The 22,408-nt window shown below is 60.2% G+C and overlaps 1 protein-coding gene and 2 long non-coding RNA genes across 4 annotated transcripts; 2 read left to right on the forward strand and 1 right to left on the reverse strand.

Annotated features, from left to right (window-relative positions):
* Positions 1 to 200: 200 nt before the first annotated feature.
* Positions 201 to 4,345, forward strand: LOC105746296 (uncharacterized). Its single transcript, XR_001118730.4, has 3 exons — positions 201 to 474; positions 3,157 to 3,267; positions 3,786 to 4,345. It is a non-coding gene; the product is annotated as an uncharacterized lncRNA (long non-coding RNA).
* A 55-nt stretch (positions 4,346 to 4,400) lies between these two features.
* Positions 4,401 to 20,940, reverse strand: CANT1 (calcium activated nucleotidase 1). 2 transcript variants are annotated; one of them, XM_004460449.5, is made up of 4 exons: positions 20,848 to 20,940; positions 9,894 to 10,546; positions 7,848 to 8,051; positions 4,401 to 6,606 (listed from the first exon to the last, which is right to left on the reverse strand). In XM_004460449.5, exons 2-4 carry the CDS (start codon positions 10,522 to 10,524, stop codon positions 6,236 to 6,238), a joined length of 1,206 nt encoding a protein of 401 aa, XP_004460506.1. In that variant the 5' UTR covers positions 10,525 to 10,546; positions 20,848 to 20,940; the 3' UTR covers positions 4,401 to 6,235. The 2 variants fall into 2 exon arrangements, with proteins under 2 accessions (XP_004460506.1, XP_071066935.1); XM_071210834.1 differs by lacking the exon at positions 20,848 to 20,940 and adding an exon at positions 15,501 to 15,627.
* Positions 19,228 to 22,311, forward strand: LOC131274880 (uncharacterized). Its single transcript, XR_011646964.1, has 2 exons — positions 19,228 to 19,322; positions 21,999 to 22,311. It is a non-coding gene; the product is annotated as an uncharacterized lncRNA (long non-coding RNA).
* The last annotated feature ends 97 nt before the right edge of the window (positions 22,312 to 22,408 follow it).

The following is a 22,408-nucleotide window of genomic DNA, read 5'->3' on the forward strand; positions in this document are numbered from 1 at the left end:
TTATCCCGGTGCTAAGTAAACCTTTGACAAGATTTGATTCCTTTAATACTCCGAGTGTTGGGTGAAGGAGCTGCCCTTTGATAGATGGGGAAACTGAGGCCTGGGGAGGTGAGATAAGCTGCCAAGGCTGTGCCACGGGAAGGAGGAGGGGGACTCAGACTCACAGGCTTCCTTCCTTCCTTTTCTAACAGATCAGCTTTATGGAGATACAATTGACATAAAGAAAAACGTGCTGACAGCATTTTGACAAAGGTGCAGGTGGTAACCACGATGAGAGTCACGATACGGAACGTTTTCATCATCCCCGAACGCTCCCCTTTTCCCTCTGAGGCCGATAACCTCCCCTCCTGCAACCACCGCCCTGCTGCCTGCTACGGTTCTGGGAGTCCCCGTCAGCCGAGTCATGCGGAATGCAATCCGTGTCCCGCTGCTTTTATTTACCAGCTTCTGAGACTCTTCCCCATCATCGCGAAGGTCAGTCATTCTTCCCGTTTCCTTTTGTTGAACAGCGGAACGCTGAATGGATGCGCCACAATTTCTTTCTCTGTTTATGCACTGTGGGATAGTCGAGTCATTTCCAGGGCTCTACTGCTACGAATAAAATTGTTGTGGTTATTTGGATACAAGGCTTTGTGCGAACCTAAGCTTTCATTTCTTTTGTAAAATACCGAGGAGGAGGATGATTGGGCCATATGGTAGGTGTATATTTAACCTTTTAAGAAACTGACAAAATGCTTTCCATTTTGCATTCTTACTAGACATTTATTTCACCTAGCATTCCAGGGTTCCAAATCCTCACCAATAATTGGTATTGTCTAGCATTTAAATATTAGCCATTTTAGCAGGTGTGTAGCGGAATCTCATTGCCGTTTTAATGATATTGAGCATCTTTTCATATGCTTGCCATCCATGTATCTTTTTTAAATTTTTAAATTTTATTTTATCCCCCTCCTTGTTGTTTGTGCTCGCTGTCTGCTCTCTGTGTCCATTAGCTGCGTATTCTTTCATGTCTGCTTGTCCTTTCTTCTCGTCTTTCTCTTTAGGAGGCACAAGGAACTGATTCCTGGCACCTCCTGTGTGGGAGAGAGGCACTCGACTGCCCGAGCCACCTTAGCTCCCTGGTCTGCTGTGTCTCTCACTCTCTCTCCTCTGCGTCTCCCTTTGTTGCTGCGCCAGCTCTCTGCGGTGTGGGCCACCAGCTCTCCGTGGTGTGGGCTGTCAGCTCTCCGCAGCGCAGGCCAGCTTCCCGTGGCTCAGGCCACCTTGCCCTCACCAGGAGGCCTTGGGAATCCAACCTGGGGCCTCCCTTATGGTAGACGGGAGCCCAATTGCTTGAGCCACATCCGCTTCCCTGTGTATAACAGAAATGTCTATTAAGATCTCGTACATGTTTTCTGAATTGGGTTGTTTGTCCTATCATTGAGGGAAGCGTGTTTTTATATTCTGGATAAACACGTCATTTATCAGATATATGACTTGCATGTAGCATAGCGTGGACCCAGCACCATGGGTGGGGAGAGGATCCTTCCCCTCTGAACTACCCGGCACCTTTGATGAAAATCCGTGACCATGTGCACATGAGCTTTCCTCTGGACTCCGCCCTGGTCCAATGGGCTCTACGTCTACTCTTAGGCCAGCGTCACACTGTTGTGGTTGTAACTGCATGTCACGTCTTCAAGTCAGATAGTGTAAGTCCTTCAAATTTGTTTTTCTTTTTCAAAATTGAGTCTTCCAGTCCACAAAGACCATCATCCAATTTATTGGGGTCTTTTTGGCTTCTTTCATTATTTTGTAGTTTTAGCACACAGGTCTTCCACACATTTTGCTGGATTGGTATATGAGTATTTCATGTTTTTTGGTGATACTGTGAATGGCACTATTTATTTAAATTTCAACTTCTAATAGTTCAGTGCAGCTCAATAGAAGTACAATTGATTTTTGTTTATGGACCCTATATCCTACAACTTTGTTAAATTCAATTATTAGTTCAAGAAGTTTTTGTTTTTATTGTTTTGCTTGTTTCTTAGGCTTTTCTTTTTTTACCTGGTGGGTCGTGTCATTTTGAATAAAGACAATTTTATTCTTTTCTTTCCAGTCTGAAGAACTTTTCTTTCTCTTGTCTTAGAGTCCTGGCTTAAAGATGAGGAGTAAATAATTCAATAGGACAATGAGTAAAAATGATGAGAACCAGGTCAATTTTCTGAGTTTGGTAACTGTACTCTAGTTATGTAAGATGTTATCAATGGAGGAAGCTGCAGGCTTTTCTAGACTATTTTTACAACTTCTGTGTGGTCTAAAACTGTTTGAAAAAAAAAATTAAATTGAATGATGAAAAAAAGTGGTGAGTAGAAATTCTTGTCTTGTTCCCAGTCTTAGGGGAAAAACAGTCAACCTATTGCCATGAAGTGTGATTTTTTTTTTTTTTTTTTTACCAGATTAAGGAAGTCCCTTCTATTGCTAGTTGCTAAGTTTTTATCATGAATAGTTGTTGGATTTTGCCAAAGGTTTTTTAGGCATCTTTTGAGATTATCATATAGCTTCTCCTTTTGAGTCTAAGATGGTAAATTACACTGATTTTAGAATGTTAAACCAACCTTGCATTCCTGTGATTTACCTACCACTTTGTCATGATGTATTTTTGTTTTTATAAATTGCTGGATTCAACTTGGTAAACTTGTGCTTAAGGACTTTTGCATCTACTGGTTTCTGTTGTTCTTTTCTTGTCCTCACAAAATGAGCTGGCTAGTGTTCCAGCATCCTCCATTTTCTGGAAGATTCTGTGTTGGCCTAGTATTGTTCATCTCTTAAATGTTTGGTAGAATTCACCAATGAAGTCATCTGGGCCTGGGATTTTCTTTGTGTAAAGGTATTTTATTTTTTCTTTATCTATATCTTTTAACAGTTTCATTAAGTTATAATTTACCTACCATAAAACTTACCAATTTAAAGTGCCTAAGACAGGATTAACACTTGAAAAGAAATTAGCTCACCATCTCATGACTTCCCCACACAGCTCAGAGATGACTTTTCTTTTTGCTAACAAAATGCACGCTGGACACACAAGAGTGCCACGAGCTACTTTGTGAGTCCAGTGTATAATGGCTTCTTCAAGAGATGGCCAAGAATTTACTTTCAGTCCCTTTGTCCTGTTTGCAGCTTCTTGTCTTCTATTTGTGCCTTGACCGGCTCCCACCCTTCCTGCTTGACTGAGCTGTTCTCCCAAGGGAGGGTGAGACCAGCACAGCCTTCCTGCAACCTCACCGACGGGTATGTCCCAGCCTTGTCCTACCTGAGCTCCCTCCTCGGCCATCCTCTCCTTCTTGAAACATTCTCTGCCCTGGCTGCACTGCAGCAGGAGAGAGACGGCACCCGCAGGTCAGGATCATCTATGGGGCTTAATCAAGGGACCATTTACGCTGGTGTGAGCAGGGGGTAGGCAAACCACAAGGGTGGGTGTGGTCCCCGGGGGCTGCTGACAGTGGCGCTTCCTCCCTTCTGGGCCAGCAGGGACAAGGGCGGGCGCAGCTCCTGGAGCCCAGGAGAGGGTGGGGTCGAGGAGCTGCCTGGAGAGAACCCCGAGGCCACCCCACACCCTGCGGGAGGCAACCGGCAACCCCAGCAGCACCCCCTCCTCCTGCCGGTCACCTCCTGGGACCCCCAGGGCCAGAGTTAACTCAGGTCAGCCCTGGGGAGAGGAGTGGCAGCCTGCAGGGACCCCAGATGTCGGACCCCCTGCTTTTCTCTCGCTCTAATTCAAGCCTCTCTCTGTGCTCCCGAGGTTTCAGCTTTAGGACGTCTTGCCACTCTGCGTATTCCTTGGAACGAGCTCATGCGTTCCCGCGGGTTCGTCAGCCGCGTTGGCGATGCCCAATCAGTCCAGGCCTCGTGCCTGAGCTTGACCTGCTTCCCGGCAGCCTTCCAGATGCCTCTCCTCGGCTTAGCAGCAACAAAATGGGTAACTGAGTGCTACCGATGGGCAGGCATTTGCTAAGAGCTTTATGTGAATTAATCCATTTCAAATTCACAATAACCCTAGGAAGTGGCTCTATCGCCATCTTCCTCCTATGGACGGGCACACTGAGGCACAGACAGGACGGCAGGGTCAGGCTGTCTGCCCCAGGCCGGGCAGCGAGGAGTGGCCCCCGGCAGTTCTCGGAGCATCGTGACTGGTGTTTCGGGAGCGGCTTTAGGGAGAGCTGGGCTGGATGCCCCGGTTTCCCCGAGCCCGGCCAGCCACGGCGCCTGTGCCACGGAGACCCCGTGTTCAGAATTCTGCTCTCTACTTGGCTGTGGTCCCTGGCAGACCGTGCCCCCCACGGAAGCGTGTTGTCACCTTCCTGCCATGTGTCACCCAGGGACGCGCCCTTCGCAGACAGCCAGCACAGACCAGGAGGCGAGCGTTCACGTTTCCCTCTGACACTTTATTTATAAAACGTGGATCCAGCGGGCAGGAGGCACATCGTAATGCTTACAGTGGTACACAGAGGGCGAGGGGGAAAGGCTAGCGTTAAAGCATCTGAAAATCACCACCTGGGTGAAAATGCTGCTTCCGGGCACCTCGGCAGCGGCCCAGGAGCCAACGGGATTGCTTGAGAAACGCCTCTACTCGACAACCGCCCCGACCCTCCCACCTCCCTGCCGCCACGTGTTGTTAAACACGCGGCCCTGGCGTCTGACGATTGTCGAGGACTGGGCGAGGGCGCAGCCAGGCCGAGGAGAAGCCCTGGGCTCGTCGGGGCGGTGCCCACGGGAGCAGAGCTCCAGGTAGGCGGGTCACGTTCAACAGCGCGTTTCCACTTAGTTTGCGGTTTGTTCTCGGGTGGAAGGAAGAGACAGCCAGCGCAAGAAAGGAAGCCCTTCCCGGGTTCCCTCCAAGAGGCTGAATTAAGGCTCGGGGGAGGAAGAGTGGGCCGGCCAGGAGCGCGCTGGCGGAGTGCTCGGAGGCCCGTCGCCTGCCCGGCCGTGCTCCTGGGACAGCGTCACGAGGGAACACACAGAAATGAGGTAGCTTTGGGGGGGGGGGTCACGGAGGGCTGACCAACAGCCCCCAGCGGCTGTGCCGGCAGCTGACCTCTCCCCAAGCCCCACGGCCTGCCTGGACCCTGGAGAGCCAAGAGGAGGAGGCAGGGATCTAGGGCCAGCCAAAGCTTGGGTAAAGCGTTTCCGTGGAAAGGAGGTTGCAAAATCCCCCCTGGAGAGGGGAGGGGTCAGGGCGGCAGAAGAAACTCCAGGGAAGGGCAGGCCTCGCTCCCAGACGCGCCGTCTCCAGCCCAGAGCCGGGCAGGGGGAGGCATGTCGGGAAATAAAACATTCAAGTTGTTCACTGCAATCTTTAAAGGCAGGATGATTCCAGAGAGCTGCAGGGAAAAGGCAATGTTTATCTTTGCATCCGTGAGCCAAGGACTTAGAGACACTGCAAACCTCACCTTACCGACTAACTGCTTAATTCCAGCTTCCTCCACAGCTGGGAGGGGATCTGTATAACTCTAAGACTGTTCTGTGTGATAAGATACGGTGATTCAGTTTTTTAAGGAATCAAATTGCTTTAATTAAAATAAGTTAATAATTAAACTTCAAAGTGCTACTCAGCTACAGAAGTTTCCAGAAGGGAGAAAACGGAGCGCTGGGTATTTGAAGTCCAGATGTGCCACGCGGGGCTGGGGAGCCGGGGGGCAGGTCCTCTTTCCCGCGGCCGTTTCGGGCAGACGCCCCGGCTCTCAGGGCCCTGCTATGTAAACATTTCCTTCTCCGAGGACGAGGGGGGCAGAGGACGCCGGGGCTCACAAGGTCAGAGGACAAGGGGTGGCCCAGGAGTCCACGCTGTGTGGCCTGGGGCGGGGCACAGTGCTGGACACCAAGAGCTGTTCAATAGGTATTTATTGAACAGAAGAACAGGTAGGAGAAAGGGCGTGAAAACGAGGGCCCAAACTAAGGGGCGCAGTGGCCGCTTGTGGCCACCAGATGGCAGCGCAGAGGCACGCGCTGGGCCAACAAACAACCCCGGGTGGGCCGCCGCGGGGCCGCCGCGGGACCCCCGCCCCTTCCTGGCTCGGAGGGTCCTGCGTCCCCACTGCCGCTAGGCAGGGGGCTGAAGCCCACCTCCTGGAGCTCTCCAAACCTGCACACGTGCCCGGCCCCGAGAACAGTCTAAGAGGACAGTCCTCCAGATTGGGTACAACGCGAGTCCTGCCGCGGCGGACACCGCCCTGCGCCCTGCGCCCTGCGCGCCGGGGTCCTAGATGAACTCGATGCCCTCGTACTTCACCCTCCCGATGGGGGTCTCGGGCAGGAGGAGGCGCCCATCAAGCGTGAAGGCCGTGACGTAGGTGGCAGCCTGGCCACCGTCCTCCTCCGACTTGAGAGCCACGATGATCTGGTCGTCGGTGTTGGGGATGAACTTGAAGGAGGAGAAGCCGTGCGTGGGGACGGCCTCCCCGACGCGGCGCACCGAGATGTCGCTGAAGTCGGGGCTGGCGCTCAGCAGCAGGTTGGTGCCCCTGCGCTCGTCCTCCTGCTCGCTGTAGCGCTCGTGGCTGGCGCGGCGTGGCAGGAAGAACCAGCGCTGCAGCGTGTCGCTCCAGCAGGCCGACTCGTGGATGAGGTAGCCTGGGAACACACGGACACGCCACGGCTCACGCACGCCCCCCGGGGACACACACACACCATGGCTCACGCACGCCCCCCGGGGACACATGGACACGCCACGGCTCAAGCAAGCTCAGTGGGGACACACAGACACACCATGGCTCACACATGCCCTCCGGGGACACATGGACATGCCATGGCTCAAGCAAGCTCAATGGGGACACACAGACAAACCATGGCTCATGTAAGCCCCCCGGGAACACACGGACACACCATGGCTCACGCACACCCCCTGGGGACACACAGACACGCGACGGCTCACACAAGCCCCATGGGGATACACAGACACACCACGGCTCACGTACGCCCCCTGGGAACACACGGACAACCATGGCCCACGCACGCCCCCTGGGGTCACACAGACACGCTGCGGCTCATGCACGCCCCCCAGGGACACACAGACATACCATGGCTTACATATGCCCCCCCGGGGACACATGGACACCCCATAGCCCAGTGCACATCCCACGGGGGAGGGGACCCCAGCTCCCCAGCCGCTTTGGGGCTCATGTGCTTCCTTCCCCCACCCAGTGTTGGGGTGCTGGGAACCTCAGTGCTCACCTGGGGTTCCCATCAGCCCACAGTGGCGCCCCTACTCTGCTTTTCTTTAACTCGTCCTAGTTCAACCTGTTCTTGGTCTCAAAATATCTGGGGCGCCGAGCACGTGCAGGCTTTGAGGCCCCACAGAGCCGCCCCTGCCCGCGGTGCCCTAAGCAAACCCCACGAGCTCTGCCTGTTCATTTCTGCTCAACTCAGAGCCCTGGGAAGAACAGGTCAGGGTGTGGGGGGGGCTGGCCCTGCAGCTGCAGGGGGGCACCACCCCTTTCACGTGTGCGGAGAGTGAGCAAGGCCTGGGCTGGGTCGCCCCTCGTGGCCCCTGCCCCCCATGGCCCCAGCAGGTGGGGCAGACCCCAGGGACACCAGCCCGCCCCCTGCAGAGCTCCGACTCTCCCCGCCGGTCGCCCCTCCTGCTGCCCCTGGGCCAGGTGTGCTGGTCCCCGGCTCCGCCCCCCAGGGAATGGGGACAGGTCACCCACGAGCCCAAATCCAGCCTGGGGGGCCGGGTCTGGGTCTGTTGGGGCGAGCCCACGGCACCAGGGGGCAGCCGATGTGCTCAAACCCCACCAAGGAGGCAAAGTGCAGAAACCAGCGCCTGGCCGGCCCAGCCTCCAGGGACCCCCGCCCCGGGCCTCGCCTCTTACCTGGGGCCCGGATGCCCGCGGCGGCCCGCAGGGCGTGGTAGCTGGACACCCAGTTCTCGTGGCGCACGCTGCCGCTGCGGCCCACCACCTTCACCCACTCGGGGTCCTCGTTCAGCACCTCCCCGGTGGGGGTGGTCCACTCCTTGCCCAGGCCACCCACGTACAGCTGCTCGTCCTTCACAGCCAGCCACTCGGCCTTGAAGCCTGCGGCGACGAGACGGCACGGTGGGGCCGGATGACCCCGGGGCCCGCCCTGGGCCCCCGCTGGCCCCCCCACCCACCGGCTGCCTGGGCCCCCCCACCCCCGAACTTCCGCAGAGGCTGTGGGAAGGGACAGCAGAGGCTGTGGAAAGGGACAGGGCGCGGGGGCCGGCCTGGGGCCTCAGGAGCCGCACACGTGCGCGGGGGCCCGCCCCTTCCCCCGCTTCCTTGGCCCTCTCCCCTCCCTCCTGGGAAGACGTCATCTTCAGCAGCTGCTCTAGGGACTCTGCTGGGACCACCCTCTACACAATTTAAACTCTTCCTTCTGCACTTGCTTCACCCTCTTCCGAAAGGTGTGGCCACTTGTCCTCATGGGTCACCTCCGAACCCCTCTCCTCCCGTTTCTCAAGCCGTAACCCCAACCTTAAGATTTTTCTCAAATCCTGAGCTGTTTTTTTTAAAAGGTTTATTTTTTTACTTGTTATCTGTTTTACTTGGCCCCCGCCCCTGCCCCCCACGGCTCCCTCCTCTGTCTGCTGCTTGTCTGCTCGCCTTCTCCAGGAGGCACCGGGAACTGAACCTGCGGCCTCCCACATGGGAGGCGAGTGCCCAACGGCCTGAGCACATCTGCTTCCCCGCAAGAGGTGCCCTCCAAGATGTCCTACAGAGCAGGGAAGGCTCACTGCCCCGTGGTGTCCCCAGGCTTGGGGGCCGGAGAGGGTGCGGGAGAGCTGGGCGCCGAGGCCGAAGCCCTCGTTTCACTCATTCACGCAGCAGCCGCGCTCCCTTTCCAAAACTGCGGGACTTTGTGGGGGCACGTGCCCTTCCGGCAGACCCCCACTGCCCTACGCCCAGCCGGACCGGGCTTGCCTTCCCGAATGCGCGGTCGGCCTCCCGCCGCCCCCACGCCGCCCGGGAGAAGCAGCGGCACCTGTGGGAGGCGGCTGTGCAAGGGCTTCGGGAAGGGACCACTCAGTGCCCCCGCCAGGCCCCCGGCCCCTCCTGAGACCTTCTCCATCTCTCTGGCCTCCCCTGTCTGGCGACCTCAGGGCAGGCCCAGGGACTCCCCTTACCCCCTCTTGTCAGAGGGTGGGGGCAGAACTGCGCAATGGCTGCCCAAAGCCCTGCGGACCGAGCGGGAAGCGGGCACCACCTGTCCACCACCCTGGCCTAGAGCCAACACTGAGACGTCACCGCTGCAGTGACTTGAACGCAACCCATCCTCTGGCCTTGGAGAGCCCGCCAGGGAGGTGGCCTCCTAGAAAATGCAGAGCCCCCACAGGAGCGGGGACAGACGCGGAGTCGCCTGTCGGTCCTTCCCAGTGCCCTCAGCGCCTCCCCGGCCCAGGCCCGAGGCTCGGGCTCCTTTCTGGTGACCAGCACAGTGGATGGGTCGCCTGGGAGTCCGAGGTCAGACTTCAACCAAGCGGGGTCCCAGCGGCGTGCACCCAGGCCCTCTTCCTGCTGGCATGCAGGAGGGCGAGGGGCAGCGGGAGACGGCTATCTTTAGAAGAACCGGAAGGTGGGGTCTTGGTTCGAAACGAGAACCTGACACCAAGGCTTCAGGGCTAAGTACCTGGTGGCTACAACCCAGGCATGACCTTAGGGTGTCTTCAGAGGTCGAGAAAAGGCAGCGGTTCCTGCAGGCGCCCAAGCGGCACTGGCCAGCGCCCGAGCCGACCCCGGAAAGCGGCCTCTGGTGATGACCTAAGACCCCAACCCTGCTGGGGAGGGTGCTCGTGGGCCAGCCAGGGAGCCGGGCTCTTCCTGGGGGGTCAGGGTGGACCCCACCAGCACCCCGCCTCCTCCCCCAGTGCCTCCAGGGTCCCTGCCCAGCCGCTTTACCTTTGCCCACCGTGCCGTCGCCGTCAGACAGGATGACCCAGGGCACGGCCCTGGTGCCCTCGATCTGGTAGACGACCCCCGTCCGGTCGTCCACGGAGTACAGCTTCCCGTTGAAGACCACTAGCTCCGAGAGCTCCATGCCCCGCCCCTTCTCGGCCAGGTGGGACTCCAGCACGCCAGCGTCCTTGTCCCACTCCACGGCCACGCTGTCCCCACTGTCCGACAGGGTCAGGTAGCCCCGCTGCAGGTAACTGAACCAGGTGTTTTCCTTCTGGGCCCTGGACTCCGTGTCCAGGTCGGCAATGACCGCGATCCGGTACCGGATCCCGCCCGGCGTCCTCTGGGGCGGCGACAGGGGGTAGGTGTCGTTGTAGCGGTCAGGGGGCAGCGGGCCGAGCCTGCGGCTGTGGGCGTTGGGTGCGGGGGCCCGGCCTGGGGGCGGGCGGTGGGAGTAGAGCAGCCAGAGGGTGGCGGCGCCCACGAGGAAGGGCACGATGACCTTCCAGCGTGGCCGGAAGCGAGGGTCCGCGGCCTTGCTCATGGACGCCAGCACGGGCAGGCCCCCCACGCTGATCCGCAGGGAGTGCATGGACTCATTCCATTCCGGGCGCTCGTGGAGAGGGGCAGGCATCAGCCTGGACGCCAGGCGGGACCTGCGTCCGAAACAGGGGAGAGATCAGCGCCCGCAAAGCCGCCATCGCCCCCCACCGAGCGGAGGGCGACAGCCTGGACCCCGACTTCCCTGGAATAAACGGCATGTCCACCACCTGGCGGCCCTTGCAGCTTCCTGGGCTGACCTGAGCCCTGACCACGGCGTCTGTGCTTACTCTTCCGCAGGAGGCAAGCTTCCGGAGCACAGCGGTCCTGTCCTCGGCCCACTGACACGGGAGGCCCGGGGAGAAGGAAGCCAGAGTGGGCGGGGCTGGGGAAGGGGGGCCGTCCTGCTCCCAATGCCCCCTCCACCCGTCCTTGGAGCGTGCCACCCTGTGACGTCACAGCATCTGCCTTCCCGTGTCCCCGGCTTCATGAGCAGCGGCGCCCAGCGCCTGAGTCCTGACTTCTCTGGGAACACCACGTGTCAGCACAGACGCCCTTGCTTCCCTGCCTGCTGCTGCGGGCAGCACCTGTCCCCTGGTGCCCTTCTATTACCACGAGAGACCGCAGGGAGAGTCTGAGCTGCGCTCGCAGCCTGGAGCCCGGCATGTCTGTGTCAGCTCCCGAGGACCAGGGGCCCACCGGGGCTGGGCTGGCTGCCGGCTCCTCCCAGGCCACAGCCGGGCTCCGGAACCCCTGCTAGGCGAGCCCCAGGACCGCAGTGCCTCCTGCCCCGTGCTCATATCTGCGCAGACCGCGGCAGCTCTGTGTGGCTGTGGAGGTGCCGGGCCAGCCTCTGCCATCTGCGGTGGACAGCCGTCTGTCTGCAGGGCAGCCGCCCAGTGCCCTGTTGGGAGGGGGCTGTGCCCTGGCACTGTGGGGGACACCATCAGCGAGGCCCCGGCCCTTGGCACAAACGCTCACAGTGTGACTACGCGCATGCACGCAGTCTGTGCACACTGCCTGACCATGCAGACACAGCCTGACTATACGCTTACAGTCTGACTACGTGCATAGCCTGACCACACGCACAGCCTGACCATGCACACAGCCTGACTACACACTCACAGCCTGACCATGCGCACAGCCTGACTATGCACAGCCTGACTACACACACACAGCCTGACTATGCACACAGCCTGACTACACACACACAGCCTGACTATGCACACAGCCTGACCATGCACACAGCCTGACTACACGCTCACAGTCTATGTGCACAGCCTGACTACACGCACAGTCTGACTACATGCTCACAGCCTGACTATGTGCACAGCCTGACTACATGCACACAGCCTGACGATGTGCACACAGACAATGTGCACAGCCTGACTACACGCTCACAGCCTGACTACACACACACAGCCTGACTATGCGTGCAGCCTGACTAGACACACACAGCCTGACTACACGCTCATAGCCTGACTCTGCGCACAGCCTGACTAGACGCACATAGCCTGACTACATGCTCACAGCCTGACTCTGTGCACAGCCTGACTACACGCACACAGCCTGACTATGTGCACAGCCTGACCATGCACACAGCCTGAGTACACGCACACAGCTTGACTACGCGCACAGCCTGACTACACACTCACAGCCTGACCAGGCGCACAGAGCCTGACTATGTGCACAGCCTGACTGCACCGGCAGAGGCCGTTCCTGCCGAGGCCCGGGGCTCGGGGCAGCCCTGGGGCCACTGCTCGCGCGACCGCTGGTCCGAGGCCCTTCCTCTCCCCTCTGCAGCTGTCACTGGGCCCCGAAAGGATGGAAAAGCACAGCACAGAGCCCCAGCCTCGCCCCTCACTCTCTGCACAGAGCCCGAAGTTTTCGCCCGCAGGGTGGGGTTCAGAAAAGGTCCCTCCCAGGACTGAGGTGCCCACGAGGCCAGGCCCGGGCCCTCAAGGAGCCTCACGTCCTCCCGGGGGCCGTGGTGACGGCCACGCCAACCTCAGTGGCAGGCGGCGGGTGCAGGCCTCTCAGGAGCCCTCTAGGCCGGGCCCCTCCCCCCACCCCATCCCCCAAGAAGGGCGCCCCTGCTGGCCACTGCGCTCAGGGGGAGGAGGGGGGCCTCAGGTGGGAAGGTGGGTCCCGCTCTCGATTCCTGCACATTCAGGCTCTCCTCCGACCGCAGGGCTCCAGGATCCAGGGCAGGCGGCAGCTGCCACGCGGCCCTCCCTCAGCCCCAGGTGTGAGGCTCTGAACTCCTCTCCTGGATTTCTGCGCACACCGGGAGGTGGGGGACCCTATCTGTGTGCCCCCGGCTCCCACCCGGCCCATGAGCACGCATGCTTACTGCTGCACCCCCACACACAACGTGGAAGCCCCCCGAAAGCCCTCCCCACGCCCCTGCTCTGGCTGCCCTCTCGGCCCGCTGCGTCCTGCACCTGCCCTGCCTGGCGAGTGCCCCCCACGTGTCACCCCCTCCTCTGTGGCCGCAGGGACAGCGCCCTGCTCCCACCCTCCAGCCCTGCATGCCTCAGGGAAGGCGTGTCCTCCCTTCCCCGACCTTGCCCCACCCTGCGTCTCTCCCAGGGGCTCGGCTTCCGTGGGGCGCTGCCGAAAGCCTTTCGAACTCGGCCCTTTCCAGTGGGTTCCAGATCAGGCCCCCCGCCGGCCAAGCCTCTGGTCCCCACAGGCACCCAACGCCCCACATGCAGTTTCCTCCCCAAACAGGTTCCCCCCAGGAATGTGCTGGGCTGGCGACGGCCCCCCCGCCCCCAGGAGTCCCGGGGAAGGCAGCCGCCCCTCCCTACTCAACGCACAGCCTGCAGGCCCGGGGCCCCACTGTGGCCCTCCCCGGCCCCTACCCCTGCCCCAGCCCCCTGGCCGCTCCCAAGGCCTGCCCACCCAGGCCGCCAGGCCCCTCGGCCCTGCCTTCCACCAGCTGCGCTGCGCCTTGCGCAGCCTCACGACCCCTCCAGGACTGCGGATAACGATGGTGCAGACCCCACAGGGGACTGGCCACAGGCTCCTGCCCACTGCGCGCTGCTCTCCTGACGCGCTGCAGTCGCCATCAGCCTGCAGGGGTCGCCCTCCCGGCGACGGGCGGAGGTGTTGCAGCAGCCGGCAGAGCCTGCAGGGCTGAGGCCGCCGTCCCCCCGATGGCCCGTGTGGCCCCTGGCTGGGCCGTCCTGGGCGAACGCTCTCCCTACAGACTGTGTCGCGGCTCTCTCCCGGGTCAAGGCCTTGGGCCTGGGGCTTTTCGCGCTGCGCAGAGGGGCGAGGTGCACGGTTCAAACGCACGGAGCTCTGCGCGTGCAGCTTGTTCCAAGTGGAACGCCCACCTTAGTGGCCACACGGAACCGTCTAGAGTCCCCTGGATGTCCCTTCGTGCCCTGTCTCCACACAGCCCCGGTGTAGCAGTTGATATAATTGATGAATTCCAAAAAGAAATACTGGATTATGCTTGTAGTCTGACCTGTACCTGGGCATGACTGAGCTTGGTGGGTGGGGACTCACAGATAAAAGGCATGGCAAAGGACAGAGTTGAGGGCTTCTGAAGCTGGAGTTTTGAATTTGAAGTTTGATGCTGAAGACTTAAGCTAGAGCCCTGGGAAGTCAGCACCCAGAGGAAAGAGAAGCCAGCCCCAAGAAGGAAGGAACCTTGAAGCCAGAGTAAAGCAAGCCCCAGGAACGTAGGAACCCAGGATGCCTGAACCCTCGCAGACGTCAGCAGCCGTCTTGTTCCAAATAGACTTTGGTGAGGGAAGTAACTTATGCTTTATGGCCTGGTATCTGTAAGCTCCTACCCCAAATAAATACCTTTTATAGAAACCAACCAATTTCTGGTATTTCACATCAGCACCTCTTTGGCTGACTAATACACCTGGGGAGCCGGGAGGGGGGCTGCAGCCTGCGGCACCCACGTTTCCACCCAGGGAAATGTGTTGTTTTAAGCCAGCCAGTTGGTAGAACCTTGTTACAGAAAACCAGTGCACGCCCCGGCACGGCAGGGACCCCGTTCTCCTGTGCCCCCATGTCTGGGACACGCCTCTGCTCGGTGCACACCGCGCCAGCCTGCAGCGACCTGCCCACTCGCCCCGCTGAGCCCACGGAGGGAAGGGACCCTGCTTCCACCGTGCTTGGTTCAAGGTCCGCGGGAGGGCCAGAAAAACCCGGGACTCGATCCCCCTCTGTTCAGTATGAGAACAACTGCTGTCAGAGACAGCGGCACTCCTTCCAGAAGACGCTCTTAGGGTCGCCACTGAAACCACGTTTCCCTCTGGATCAAAACCAACCCTGGGTCTTCGTTCCTCCTGCAGTGTCCCAAGAATTACTTTTGTAGAAGAAGGAAAAGCGTGAGGCCGATGCCTCTTCCTTGCTTTCCCCACCACGCATGGCGGCTCAGCCACGGTGGCAGAGGCCCGTCTGCTGCCTGCAGGGTCTTTTGCTGGAGGGCTGGTGCGGTGACAGCTGGCATTTTGATTAAAAAAAAAATTTTTGCCAGCTGTGAACAACAACCAAGACAACGAGGAAGGCGAGGATGAAAGGGACAAAGGAGCCACACCTCCCCAAACTCAGTGTAAATATTTGCTTTCTTGTCACCAACAAGTTTGCTGGCCCTGCCACCTGCAGCATGATTTCCTGTGAGCAGGAGAAGCAGGACCAAGGGGCTACAGTAAAGTCACAAGTCCTCCTGCTGGCCCAGCTCACCCGTTCAGGTGGCCTGCAAGGACGGTCTCTGTTTCGGAAGCCAAGGCGACCGCAGCCCTGCGGCCCCCGAACCCGGCACCAGCCTACACTGGGGTGCAACGTCCTGGGAGAGGACATGGAGCCACTGCTGCCCGAGCGCCCTGGGCCGCCTTGCTCAGGGCGGTGCTGGCACGGCCCCGGCCTCAGTGCCTGCTGGCTCATCGGCCCAGGGATTCTGACCACCAGGCCTGGGAGCCCTGGCGCAGCGCTGCCCGCTCCAGGGCCACTGGGGGCAAGTGCCCGGCCTGGGGCAGCGGGCGTCCTCCTGGGCACCGCCTGCCCCGGAGGCGGCGAGCGGTGGGCTCAGGAACCCCTTACCTCCATGGGCCCCCCGCAGGCCGCACCGGGCTCCGCACGAGGCCCTGGGGTGGGGGGAGCTCCCAGAGCCCCGGGCGTCTCCCCTGCCTGCTGTGGGAGCCGCCAGCCAGGCAGCCGGAGGGCCAGCTCCACCCTTCAGGATCCGGGTGGGGCGGGAGGACGGCAGGAAGCGGCGCAGGGCAGGCAGGCCGAAGTCCACCCCCCGCCCCGACCTTCGGAGCGCCCCAAAACACTCGGGGTCAGCAGGGGTCAGCGGGGGTCAGCGAAGCACGAATGGCCCGGCCTGCGAAAACCCAAGGGGAAGGTTCAAGGGCTTCTCCTCCTTTGAACGCCTGCCCCGATGTGGGTGGGGCGTGCGGCGGGAGACGGGGGTGCGGGGTGTATGGCGGGAGATGAGGAATGGGGTGTGCGGTGGGAGATGGGGAATGGGGTGTGGGGCGGGAGACAGGGGCAGGGGGTGTGTAGCGGGAGACGGGGGCACAGGGTGTGGGGTGGGAGATGGGGAATGGGGTGTGGGGCGGGAGACGGGGGCACGGGGTGTGGGGCGGGAGACGGGGGCACAGGGTGTGGGGTGGGAGATGGGGAATGGGGTGTGGGGCGGGAGACGGGGGCACGGGGTGTGCGGCGGGAGACGGGGGTGCGGGGTGTATGGCAGGAAATGAGGAATGGGGTGTGCGGTGGGAGATGGGGAATGGGGTGTGGGGTGGGAGACAGGGGCAGGGGGTGTGTAGCGGGAGACGGGGGCACGGGGTGTGGGGCGGGAGACGGGGGCACAGGGTGTGGGGTGGGAGATGGGGAATGGGGTGTGGGGCGGGAGACGGGGGCACGGGGTGTGCGGCGGGAGACGGGGGTGCGGGGTGTATGGCGGGAAATGAGGAATGGGGTGTGCGGTGGGAGATGGGGAATGGGGTGTGGGGCGGGAGACGGGCAGGGGGTGTGTAGCGGGAGATGGGGAATGGGGTGTGGGGCGGGAGATGGGAATGGGATGTGTGGTGGGAGACGGGGGCACGGGGTGTAGGGTGGGAGATGGGGGCACGGGGTGTGGGGCGGGAGATGGGGGCACGGGGTGTGCGGTGGGAGATGGGGAATGGGGTGTGGGGCGGGAGATGGGGAATGGGGTGTGGGGCGGGAGGCGGGGGCATGGGGTGTGGGGTGGGAGATGGGAATGGGGCGTGCGGCGGGAGCCGGGGGCACGGGGAGTGGGGTGGGAGACGGGGGCAGGGGGTGTGCGGTGGGAGATGGGGAATGGGGTGTGGGGCGGGAGGCGGGGGCATGGGGTGTGGGGTGGGAGATGGGAATGGGATGTGTGGTGGGAGACGGGGGCACGGGGTGTAGGGTGGGAGATGGGGGCACGGGGTGTGGGGCGGGAGATGGGGGCACGGGGTGTGGGGCGGGAGATGGGGGCACGGGGTGTGGGGTGGGAGACGGGGGCAGGGGGTGGGCGGTGGGAGATGGGGAATGGGGTGTGGGGCGGGAGATGGGGAATGGGGTGTGGGGCGGGAGATGGGGAATGGGGTGTGGGGCGGGAGATGGGGAATGGGGTGTGGGGCGGGAGGCGGGGGCATGGGGTGTGGGGTGGGAGATGGGAATGGGGCGTGCGGCGGGAGCCGGGGGCACGGGGAGTGGGGTGGGAGACGGGGGCAGGGGGTGTGCGGTGGGAGATGGGAATGGGATGTGTGGCGGGAGACGGGGGCACAGGGTGTGGGGTGGGAGATGGGGAATGGGGTGTGGGGCGGGAGACGGGGGCACGGGGTGTGCGGTGGGAGACGGGGGCAGTGGACGAGTGAGGCCCGGAGGCAGGGGTGTGCCACAGGGGTTCTGAGGTTCCCTTCCAGAGCAGGCCGCAAGGCGGTCTGGGGTTCGGCTCTGATGTCGCCTGTCCGAGAGGTAAGCGGCAGTTCTCCATGGCTGCCCGGCATGGCCGAGGGACCGTCTCACAGGCCGGAAGTCCGACGGGGTCCCACTGGGCTGAGTCTCGGGGTCGGCAGGGACTTCCTCTCTGGGGAGCCTACAGCAAAGGCCACTTCCTTGCCCCTCCCTGCTGTGGGGGCCACCACACGCCTGGCTCGGGCCCCTTCCTGTCTTCAGAACCAGCCGTGCGCCTCCCGGTGCCTCTCCGCCACCGCCGCCTTCATTCTCTTCTGCTTCCTTCCTTCACTTTCGGGACCCTGTGCTCACCCATGGCCCACCCGAGGTCACCCTATTCTAAGGCCAGCTGACCAGCACCTCTGATGACCCGTGGCCACGTTAAGGTCACGTATTCACGGGTTCCGGGGCCAGGACGTGGACAGCCGTGGGGGCCGTTACTCTGCCGGCCACAAGGGGGAGGGAAAGGGCCTCCAGCCCTGCCCGAGCCAGGACCCTTCAGCAAGGCCCTGCCCGCTGGGCCCGCGGCCCTCTGGCTACGCAGCCGGCATCACGACAGGGCTGCGGGAGCGTGACCTGTACCATCGTGTATACCTTGAGGGAGCCTGGCAAAAAGGACGGCCTCCCAGCTGAGAGTGACAGCCCAGACGACACCCCACGTCGTCTGCGCCACCTTCCAGAGTGCCCAGAGCCAAGGGGACGCAATAATGCCAGAGCCTAGGGGACACAATAATGCCAGAGCCTAGGGGACACAATAACCCCAGAGCCTAGGGGACATAATAATGCCAGAGCCAAGGGGACGCAATAACCCCAGAGCCAAGGGGAAGCAATAACGCCAGAGCCAAAGGGAAGCAATAACGCCAGAGCCAAGGGGACACAATAATGCCAGAGCCTAGGGGACACAATAACGCCAGAGCCTAGGGGATGCAATAAGCCCAGAGCCTAGAGGACATAATAACGCCAGAGCCAAGGGTATGCAATAAACCGAGCCAAGGGGACGCAATAACCCCAGAGCCAAGGGGACACAATAACTGCCAGAGCCAGCCCATAGTCAAGCCAGGCCTGCCGGAACACTCCTTCTCAGCCTTCTCCTGCCGTCCTCAGCGTGAGACTTCTGGAACACAACGGCCAGCCTCACTGCGGCTTTCATTCCACCCAGCGAGTCCCTGCAGCCTGGACTGGCCGCCCACCTTGTGCCCACTCCCACCTGCTCTGTCACCCTGTCTTGAGGCCTGGCCCCATCTCCTTCTCACATCCCAGGGCACAAGCCTCCCTCTCTCGGGCTGAGCACGGACGTGTGGGCTCTGCCCCCCCACCCCGGGTGCAGCAGTGGGCTGGGAACAGAGTGGCGGGTTCCATTTCATTACGGTACTTGTTATAGGAGTCTACATAAACGGGGGCAAGAAGAGAAAAATAAGCATCTTCCCAGATGGGAAGAGTATCAGGATTATCTTTCCCCACTAATCATCTTAAGCTAATGAAAAGGAAAAGCAACATGAAAGTCTTTAAAAAGCAATATATGTTCTTAATTCCCTTAAACACTGGCTTTTAATAAGAGCTTTCCAGGAAATCTCAACAGTCCAGAGAGTAAAGAATAATTCCTTGTCTTGTTTCTTCAATATCTTTTATACCATTCCACAAATGTCTGTTCAACAGGGACATGAATTCCTTGTTCTACTACTGATCTGTTTTGGAACTTGGGGCAAATCACAATAGCCCCAGGGTGCAGATATCCTGTTTTAGAAAATGCTACAACATTTATTACCTGTCCTGAGAGTGCCACGCCATGCCTGGAGGGCCTCTTGGGTCACGTGGATTTGTGGGAGCCCCCCCCTTGCAGGACTGGAACCCCGCCCCCCAGATGGCACCTTCAGGGATGTGGAGGAGGCGCCACCACAGCAGGGAGCTGCTCCTACAAGCCTGCGTCTCTCCTCACTGCCTCTGTGGCTCCGGCAGGTAAAAATGTCCCCCAACCCCCATGGCTTAAGCCAACACAGTGCCTAAAATGACAACGTGGCTTGAACCACCTTTGGGTTTCAGCTTTGCTGGGGAGAAAGGGGGCTTTTAGTTAATGGAAGGTCATCAAATTATCAGATTTCCACCGAGACTGGGGGATAATATGTTTGCAAAAGGTGGTGGCTGCACAATCGAAAGGGCGCGGATTGCGTCCAGCTCTCCGTGAGGTGACATCACCTTTAGCGACCAGATTATTGGCAAGAAAAAGGTAAGAGAGAACCCGGAGTTCTCTGTCCCCTGGGCCCTGTGGTGGCCTCACAAGTGCCTGGACGAATACTCCTTGTTTCACCTGAGTGCCCTCCCCTGACGATGCTCTGGGCTGCGCAGGACGGGAAGCCCTTGCCAAGTCCGGAGGGGCAAAGGCCTCGGCTCCCTCAATGTGCCTTTCAGCAGGGGCCTGAGGCATGCACAGAAGACCCATTGAGGCCGCAGGGAGGGGCCAGGGAGGCCACGCTGCTCCTGTCGGCCCCACCGTGCCCACAGGCTCAGGGGCTGGTTCTGCTGAGAGGCCTGTGGGGTAGGGGGGCTGCTGGAAGGAGCCAGGCGGGGGGCGATCGTCCTCAGAGGGAGAGGAAGAAGAAGCTGCAGAGACAACCCCTCTGAAGGGGGCAGCATGCTTCCTTTCCAAAGGTCCTTTGCTTTTTCCCAAGCTTTGGCCAGCGAGACTCAGTAGGCATCTGCAGCCTCCTCTTCCCAAACTCACGCTTTGGGGAAAACGAGGCAGGGAACCATGTGAACATTCAGCCCAGAGGCAGGAAGGAGAGACAAAGCGGCACACCGACAGGCTCAGGGTCCCCGGGGGACACAGAGAGGGAAAGTGCTTGGGAGAGGGGCCAAAGGTGCCTCCCTGCCAGGTCCAGGGACACGCAGGGCGTGGAGGGAGGAATGAAGGTCCTGGGAACAAGGACCCAGAGAAGAGGTGCCAGTCGCCAGCTCAGACAGCGCGCAGGGTAGAGAGAGGCTGGGATGCGGGCAGAGAGGGTGGGGGCCAAAGGAAGGAAGGTGAGCTGGGCTGCTCAGAGGGGGCGAGAAGAGCTCCAGCCCCGGGCGGATGAGGCCAGCAGGGAAGGTGGGCTTGCTGCAGGTGTGACAAGGTGGCAGTCGGCGAGCGGAGGGCTCCTTACTGGCCAGGAGCTGCGCAGCGCAGGTAGAGTGATGTCTGAGCTCGCAGGGGAACGGGGGGGCTGGGGGCGCTGGTCCCAGGGATAGGTGTCCCGCGCTGAGCAGAAAGGGAACGCGCTCTTCGGGGTCGGAGGGGGAGGCGCCGCCACCAGACAGAAGCAGACTGTCGCTCACAGACCAAGGGAGGCGTCCCGCCCCAGGCTCCGGGGGGGCTGGTCTGCGGGTCTGGGGTCTGGGTCAGGCGCGCCGCTCCGATAGGAAGGGGAGGGAGCGTGCGGGTCAGTGGCGGACCCCGGGGCCGTGGCTGGGGGGCCCGGGGGTTGCGGGCGCAGCCGTCACTCACCTGCTCGGGACCAGGCTCCGGGAGCCCGGGGGGCGGCGGGGCCTCGGCGCGGCAGGGCCGGGCGGGCAGGGCTGCCGACTTCCGCCCGGCGCGCGTTCGCCCCGCCTCCGGGCAACGTGCTCCCGGCAGCCTCTGCTCTGCGCCTGCGCGCCGCGGGCGGCGGCCGCGGGGGCCAATGGGAGTTGTAGTTTTTGCTGCGCCGCGCTTGGGACCCGGAGCAGGAACTTGCTGAGGAACCAGGGAGGGAGGGTCGTGGAGTTCTTCATTTCCCGGCCCGGAGGCCGGCTTTGCCGCCTCGTTCTAGTACATTGGCCAAGCGGAGGCTGGGGGAGAGGCTGCTGGGGTGGGACCCCTTGCTTGGTCCTCTCCAACCCTTTCTGCCGCCCCCATTCTCGGGGAGCCCCTCTCCGTGGTTCCTCCAACCGGCAGGTTTTCAAAGCAGCGATCAGGACCCGCGTCTCTCCGGCTGCAGGTCCTCAGGGGAGGTGGGTGTCTTGCTAGAGCCGGTACACACACCGAGGGTGTGTTTCCCTGAAGCTCACTTGTAAGCAACAACCTCCTCCCAAATACGCGTGTCTGATTCTTCCCTTTCCTCCAATCCCTTCCCCGTCCCTGGCACCCCCAAGCCCTGCAGTGAGGTCCGTTTAGGAATCTTAAAAATAACAACTACCTGGTGACCGCGGAGCGTGCCACAGGAGAGCTGCATTCAGTAATAGATTCTCAAGAGGGAAAAATCAGTGTATGAAAGTGAAAAAGAACCATCCCTGCCATCCCTGCTGTCCATTCCGTGCCCTGAGGCAGTCGCTATGAGTAGTTTCTTAATGATTCCTCCTGGAGTTAGTTGGTACATTCCCCCCAAAATCATAAGCACATATTGTAGCAGTTTGATATTATTTATGAATTCCCAAAAAAAAGGTATTTGATTATGTTTGTAAACTGCTCTCTTCCTCTGGGCTCGATACCCTTTGTATTAGATTCAGCTGAGATGTCTTTGATTAAATTATGTTAAGATTAGGGCTTTGATTAGCCCATGTCTTTAGGGCATGCACGGTTGAGTCTGAACCCCCTTGGTAGGCTGTATCAGCATAACTCTCGCACAGAAGTAGACACACAGAGAAGAACACAGAGGAATAGAAATGGTTCTATTCCAGGAAGAGACGAGCCTCATAGTCTAAGCTGACCTTGTGAAGAGAACAGAGCAGCTGAGCCTGGAGAGAAACGAGCCTTGGGGAGAGAGTGGAGCCTTATGTCAGCCTACAGCTGAGACGGGAAGAAGCTGGGACCACAGAGCCTTAAGAAGAAAGAGGAAGGCTGAACCCTTGCAGACATCGCCCGCCATCTTGCTTCAACACATAGCCAATGACTGTGTGAGAAAGTACCTCTTATGGTACCTTGAGTTGTTGGACTCTAGGGCCTTGTGACTGTAAGCTTCTACCTCAAATAAATAGCTTTTATAAAAGCCAACAGAGTTCTGGTACTTTGTGTCAGCACCTCTTTGGCTGATTAATACACATATACAAAATTAATTTTTTAACCAAATGGAAATACACAAACACACAGT

Source organism: Dasypus novemcinctus, chromosome 21 (genome assembly GCF_030445035.2).
Source record: "Dasypus novemcinctus isolate mDasNov1 chromosome 21, mDasNov1.1.hap2, whole genome shotgun sequence".
Taxonomy (NCBI): Eukaryota; Metazoa; Chordata; class Mammalia; order Cingulata; family Dasypodidae; genus Dasypus; species Dasypus novemcinctus.